This window comes from Gossypium arboreum, chromosome 10 (assembly GCF_025698485.1).
Source record: "Gossypium arboreum isolate Shixiya-1 chromosome 10, ASM2569848v2, whole genome shotgun sequence".
In the NCBI taxonomy this organism is placed as follows: domain Eukaryota; kingdom Viridiplantae; phylum Streptophyta; class Magnoliopsida; order Malvales; family Malvaceae; genus Gossypium; species Gossypium arboreum.
Window position 1 is genome coordinate 37201088 of NC_069079.1, and position 7122 is coordinate 37208209.

At 34.3% G+C, this 7122-nt stretch overlaps 1 protein-coding gene across 3 annotated transcripts; it reads left to right on the plus strand.

The window, feature by feature from the left end:
- The first annotated feature begins 353 nt into the window (after window positions 1–353).
- On the plus strand, window positions 354–4956 carry LOC108486943 (cysteine--tRNA ligase, chloroplastic/mitochondrial). Of its 3 annotated transcripts, none has more exons than XM_017791114.2 (9): window positions 354–797; window positions 925–988; window positions 1582–1743; window positions 2295–2465; window positions 3079–3360; window positions 3463–3588; window positions 3932–4132; window positions 4361–4462; window positions 4593–4956. In XM_017791114.2, exons 1-9 carry the CDS (start codon window positions 415–417, stop codon window positions 4827–4829), a joined length of 1728 nt encoding a protein of 575 aa, XP_017646603.1. In that variant the 5' UTR covers window positions 354–414; the 3' UTR covers window positions 4830–4956. The 3 variants fall into 3 exon arrangements, with proteins under 3 accessions (XP_017646603.1, XP_017646604.1, XP_017646605.1); XM_017791115.2 differs by having other exon boundaries at window positions 649–797; window positions 921–988; XM_017791116.2 differs by having other exon boundaries at window positions 728–797; window positions 1548–1743.
- Window positions 4957–7122: the final 2166 nt, after the last annotated feature.

Below are 7122 nucleotides of genomic sequence, written 5' to 3' on the forward strand. Positions count from 1 at the left end.
GTTTATTTGTTTTGGGTGAATTTCTAAAACAATTAAACATCTTTAAAATTGCCTCATAAAAAAAAATTGAACTATAGCAATTGGTGTAGGTGGTGAAAATAAAAAAGATTATAAAATAAAAATTTTAATAGTTTAGTGATTTAAATAAAATTTTTTGAATAATTTAATGATAGTATTATAACATTTTAAAATTAAATGATTAATAAAAACACAACTAATTTACTGACCTTAAACCAAAATAGACGATGTAACCGGTGTAACCACTGGTTTAATTTTCCGAAATAACGGACATTGAAACGGTGCGTTTGAAGGAGGTAGATACAAATGATTCGGTGCGAGTGTTATATACCCTAACAGCTCTGTAGATAACAAGAAAACTCAGCCCCAGAAACCTCGAAGTAGAGCAATTAGCTAATGGGCACTCTCCTGAAGTGCTACAAACCTCTCTTCTCCATCCGATTTTCTTCGTTTCCCAACTCACTCCACTCGGTCCAACTCAGGACTCACTCTTTCAATAACCCAAAACGTAGAAATCCAATCCGTCGTTGTTTCAGCTCGTTGAGTCCATCATCACGGCCGTTAATCAATGGCACAACATTGGACAAAATGGACGGCAATCGACAGCCTGGCAGTCCATCATCGGAGATGTGGCTGCACAATACGATGAGTAAAAAGAAAGAATTGTTTAAGCCCAAAGTTGAAGATAAAGTGGGGATGTACGTTTGCGGTGTCACCGCTTACGATCTCAGCCACATTGGGCATGCTCGTGTCTATGTAACTTTCGATGTTCTTTACAGGTCTTCCTTCTCTGTCTTTCCAAATTGATTTAGTAAAACTTTCAATTTTATTGTGATTGGATTGAGACCATGAGTACTAATTAGAAATTTGATTTTTTTAATGATTTGAAATTGTGGAATTAGGCAGATATCTTAAGCATTTGGGCTATGAAGTTTGCTATGTTCGGAATTTCACTGATGTTGATGACAAGGTCAGTTTACACACGCTACATGTATTTGTATGTATATCACGCACTCACATAGCACTTTGTACTTTTTAGCTTCAAAATTTTGCCCTTTGACAAATTCTGAGGTTGGCTTGTTTTTGTGTGTCTGTATGATTGTTGAATGTAGTGTCTGTAAACCTTAAGTTTGAGTTTGTTACTTTTACTATTCCTTTATTAAAATTCTTTTGAAAGAATGGAGGTAAAGGTAAAATTGTTTAATTTAGCATAATTATTCTATATAAAGGTAAACTTATTTTTTTTTTTAAGTTTAAAATGTTGCTTGCTTTTATATTTGGATGTTTTTCTGTAAAAGTAATAAGAAAAGGGTTTTTCAATTTTTAGAGGGCATTCCATTTCTTTGATAGATATTTTTAAGTAACAAATGAGTTTAGATTTTTGTTGTTATTGCTAATTTGCATGACAAAAGTTCATGTGATTTTTCATCTTGAATTGCCACTGCTTGCAAAAACATCTTTAAAGTTATTTTCTTTTCCTTCACCTTTATATTTGAATGCCGACTGTTTTCTTCTAATTGATATGACAGGATAGCTGAGTCTGCACTTTCTAAAATTCTGTAGATAATTGCTAGAGCAAATGAATTGGCGGAGGATCCGATCAGTTTGAGCAGACGATACTGTGATGAGTTCATTCAAGATATGGTGCATCTTCAATGTCTGCCCCCCTCTGTTGAACCTCGTGTGTCAGATCACATGCCTCATATCATTGACATGATCAAGCAGGTAGTTTCTGGACTAATGATTGATTGATTGTACGTTTTCTTACTCTTTGGCAATTAATTTTTTTTCTTTGGCATGGTATACTGGTAATGCTTGCAGAAGTTGTTATCTGTAATAATTTTACATTGCATTGTTTGCATATTGCCTAATGACGGGTGTCCTTGAAACACTCAAAAGTGCTGGGAATGATGTAAATACTCAGTAATACATCTTGTTTTAAATTCATGGTGTAACATTGTTTATTATAGTAGTATCGAACATAATTCATAATTTTGTTATCATTTCATGTTCTTTATGTTAGTTATTTGCTAATTTTTAAGAAAGAAGGAAGTTTTCTAGGGAAGGAGGGAAAAAAATTCGTGTATGTTGTATTTTTGGAATGTGAATCTTACATTTGTTATAGATTAGAACCTTTGTTTGTAACATAAGTACTACAATTGACCTGTTTCACCAATGCCTCACAATCTCAATTAGACATTTTTACTTGACACAAAGTTCCGTTTGAGTTATGCTTTAGCTGAATTTTCTTTTAATCTACAATTGACCTTGAACAGATTGTTGATAACGGGTATGCCTACAGAGTTGAAGGTGATGTTTTCTTCTCAGTGGAAAACTTTCCAGAGTATGGCCAGTTATCTGGTCGGAAATTAGAAGATAATCGAGCTGGGGAGCGTGTTGCTGTTGACTCAAGGAAGAGAAATCCAGCTGATTTTGCATTATGGAAGGCAAGCTTTAAATAATGTGATTTGTGTCATGCATTTATAATATACTATCATCAGAAGTGGAAAATACGTTATATCACATAACGTACCTGACTCTGCGTAGATTAAGATGCAGTTTCACTTCATTATTTGCACCCAACCAGGTATGGATAAATTGTGAACTTTGGGTGATTGATACTCAACCTACGTTGTTAAAGAGTAGGACGGATCAGGCAGCCCATGGTATCCTAAATGGTACTTGTAAATTTTGGTGGGACTAAAGATGTTAAATGGTTTCATGCCATGAGATAATAAGTAAATATTACTTCGAAATGCAATTTTTTCTTGTTTTTATTCTAAGTTTCAGTTTTGTGAAATTGGTATATCCCAAAAACATCTTCAAGGTTGGTATCTAAAAAATCATTGGCAGTACATGCTTAAGAATTATAATCAACTAGTGATTCAATTGAGCCTAATTACTATTCTTTATCTTGAATTTATGTCAACTTTGCCAATTTTATACTTTAGACAGGAATCCTGTATGTTATACTTATGCTTACCACCAAGCTCGCTTTGTTATAATTTTCAACTTGACATAGTATTTTTCTTTTATTTAATATCATTTGAATTTTTTCAGTCCGCAAAAGAAGGGGAGCCCTTTTGGGAGAGTCCATGGGGGCCGGGAAGACCTGGATGGCATATTGAGTGCAGTGCCATGAGTGCTGCTTATTTGGGTTACTCTTTTGATATACATGGTGGAGGGATGGACCTTGTGTTTCCTCACCATGAAAATGAAATTGCTCAAAGTTGTGCTGCATGTAAACAGAGCAATGTAAGCTACTGGATACACAATGGCTTTGTCACTGTTGACTCTGAGAAAATGTCCAAATCGCTAGGAAACTTCTTCACAATTAGGGAGGTAGGTTTATGGTGATCTTCTTTGACACTTACTATTTTCCTTTAAGTAAATAATAACTTTGTTAGGATCCTTATGTTGCTAGCCTTTTTCACTGTTTCTCAGGTTATAAATCTTTACCATCCATTGGCTTTGAGACTTTTCTTAATGGGAACCCACTATCGATCTCCAATCAACTACTCTGATGTGCTACTTGAAAGTGCTTCAGAACGTATTTTCTACATTTATCAGGTAGCACAGTCTCTTCTTTGCTCTCTATGCATGCATGTGTGTATTTAAGTGTGCAAAAATATAAGCTGTACAAGTTGTTGGACCAATGAATCTTGTCAATCATATTCCTTCCCTGAGTGATTTTTTATTGCTGTCTAGTTTAATCTGCCACGGTTTATACAGCTAGTGTTACTTTGTCTTGTAATTTCTGATACAGCTTTTCCTTTTGGAGATGCATAAATTTCAGAACTGATAACACTGGGAACTAGTTCAGCATCTTTGATATGATCCATTCTGTTGATTACTATTTGATGAAAGCTTATTTCCTGCTCTGTCATTTGTAATGTTTTCCAATTGGCTGCAGACACTACACGATTGTGAAAATGTTCTGAGCCAGCATGACAAAGGGCTTCAGGAGTCCATTCCGCCTGAGACTTTGAATGTCATCAACAAGTTCCATAACGACTTTTCAACTTCCATGTCTGATGATCTCCATACTCCAGTTGTTTTGGCAGCATTATCTGACCCATTGAAAACCATCAATGATCTACTACATACGCGTAAGGTATCAGGTTTTAAGATGATTAATTTTGTGCATTTATGTTCAATTTCAAACAGCTTATCTGTAGTTTAACCATAAGCAAAGCATGGCCCCAAACACAGAATCATAAATTACTATCCACAACCTGACCCATTCCAGGGATGAATGGAAGATGAACCCATATTGAACTGTTGAGTCCTTCTGAATTAGGGGCCAGTTATTCTTTAGAATTGATATAAGGAATCCTTTCAGGGGAAGAAGCAGGCAACGCGGATAGAATCGGTGGCTGCTTTAGAAAAGATAATTAGGAATGTTCTAAGTGTGCTGGGGCTGATGCCAACAAGTTACTCTGAGGTAAAGACTGCTTTCAATAAAGTAGAATCTTCTTCTGTTAGCCAATCAGTTTACACAATTTCACATGGATGTTGTTGATGCAATTCCTTTATGTAACCATATGCTCTTGGCCTATATTTTGAATCTGCAGGCACTGCAGCAGCTGAGAGAAATGGCACTGAAGCGGGCGAAGTTAACGGAAGACAAAATTTTGCAGAAAATAGAGGAAAGAAGCGAGGCAAGAAAGAACAAAGACTACGAAAAATCAGATGCAATTAGAAAAGATTTAGCTGTTGTTGGAATTGCTCTAATGGACTCTCCAGACGGTACTAGTTGGAGGCCTGCCATTCCACTACCATTGCAGGAGCAGCAAGTGGCTGCAACGTAAAAAGAAAAACAAAATCACTTTTGGTGCCAAGTTTGTCACAATTTATACCGTATTTATTTATTTATTTATTTTTGTCAGGCAACATTCCGAGGAGATGCATTTTAATGAAACTGACAATTCTTTTTAATATCGACTACATAAATAGATTTTTTAATATTTATTTTTAAAAGTTTTACTATATTTTTAAAATTTTTCTTTTCAGTGAAATTTTTAGACATCATAAATAAATAAAGGGTTAATAATAGTAAAAATTTTTTAAAAAAAGATATTTTATTTTATCTTTTAAGTTGGTGTGGAATAAAAAAAGTACATTAGTAGTGTCTGAAATAAATGACATATATTTTCTTTTTAAATATATATTCCTTTAATGTTTTATTATACCATTATAAAAAAAAAACAATTATCAATCCTAAAGTTTAAAAATTCCATTCACAATTAATCAAATATTTTTTCTAATATTATGTTTTTCTTTCACCTGTATTATAAAACACATTTGGAGAAAATGTATACCTTTTATACCTGATTACGATATAATTGCCAGTTTGATGAGATGAAAGACGTGATTGCATAATTAAAAAGTATAGGTTTTTACATGTAGATATAAAAATTAAGGGTAATTAATCTAATTTGTCATTTTTACAGTGTTTTTGTTTTGATTAATAAACTATAAAATTTTTTAATTCAATTAATAGACTTTTCAAATTTATTTTTTAGTTACTTTGTTATTAAATCTGAAACAGCTGGATGATGTGACCGTTTATTTCTTAGATAAACTACATAATGGTCACTCGACTACGAGAGTTCTTATTTTGGTCTCCCAATAATGAAAATTTTTCGATTTAGTCATTAAATTTTTTAAATTGGATTTTGTAATCACCTTGCCATTGAGTTGATAATGGAAGTTCGATGTGGCCTTTATTATTAGTCTAATAACAAATTTAGCCTTTCAATATTTATAACTTCTACCAATTTTGTCCCAATTTAAAAATAAATAAATTTAGCCTTCGATATTTATAAAATTTATCAATTTAATACTAATTATGGGCCTTTTCCCCCTCTCTACCTATCAGCAATAACTACTTAAACAGATTAACTACTTCCAATTAATTAGTTCATTCTTCTATTAGTTAGTTATCTTCTATAGTTATTGCCTTGTTATTTTAATCAATGTATAAAAGCACACTCATTGTACCTCAAATGTCATGAATCAAAGATTCTTCAACTTTATTTCTTGTTTCTGTTATGGTATCAGAGTAGATTTTTTTTTTCTCTTTTCTTGCTTCCAGCGATGGAATCTGTAAGTTTCAATTTTACAAGTGGGAGGTGTTTTAATCCTGTTGCGTTCGCTACTCAGAAGGTACCAACTCTTGTTGATGACAACAATTTTTTTGGCTTGGAAGCAACATGTGTTGCTTGTCCTCAAAACTCATCATCTGAAACAATACATTGATGGCTCTGTCCTCGTCCCATCTCGCACGGTCAATGATGCCATTAGTCATTTGGTTGAAAATCCAACATTTGCTCAGTATGAAAAATAAGACTCGACACTCTTGGCTTGGCTACTCTCTATTGTGAGTGCATCTTTCCACAGTCAATTGATTGGAAATTTGTCGTCGATGTTTACTCTTTGGGAAGCGCTGACGCAAATCTTTGGCACACAATCTACCCAAATCATTTGCTCAGAATTAAGCATATTTGCGATTGTTTGGAGAGCTGAGGTCATTGTGTTTCCATGAAAGAGCATCAATCGGCCATTATAAATGGACTTCCACCGAAATTTAACCATGTCGTTTCTATTATCACCACTAGTCAAGTTCCGTTTGATCTTTAAGGTATCACAACGACTCTATTGGATGCTGAGGCCTATCAACAGGCTCACCTTTCTTAGGTGACAATCTCGACTAATCTTGCTCTGGCTGGCAAATCCTTAACGCCGTCTCTTCCTCCTTGTACTATTAAAACTCCTTAGTCTTTCAGATCCAACCGTGCACCTATTTTTTCTCGCGACCACGGGTATACTTGTTTTGGGGGTCCGTCAAGATCATAATGCCAAATCTGTGACAAGATCGGCCACATGGCTCGTCGTTGCTTTTACTGTTACGATTCTTTTTATCATGATGATAACCTTAAGGTTTCTCATTCCGGATCAGGTTTGGTGCATTTTATTAGATCCTCAAGTCCTGTTGGTTTTGTGTTTTTTCAGCCCATTTATGTTACTTGGATCAAGGCTTTTTTTATGAGTTCTAGGTTTAAGACACATGTTCCTTACTCTAGCACACATCAAACTGATTTT

What these genes read in the sequence shown, in the direction of transcription:
- LOC108486943 (XM_017791114.2), top strand. Translation starts at nt 415, where the DNA reads ATGGGCACTCTCCTGAAGTGCTACAAACCTCTCTTCTCCATCCGATTT. An exon ending in GTATTTTCTACATTTATCAG is followed by an intron (nt 3,589 to 3,931) that starts GTAGCACAGTCT and finishes AATTGGCTGCAG; the next exon opens with ACACTACACGATTGTGAAAA. An exon ending in TGCCAACAAGTTACTCTGAG is followed by an intron (nt 4,463 to 4,592) that starts GTAAAGACTGCT and finishes TTGAATCTGCAG; the next exon opens with GCACTGCAGCAGCTGAGAGA.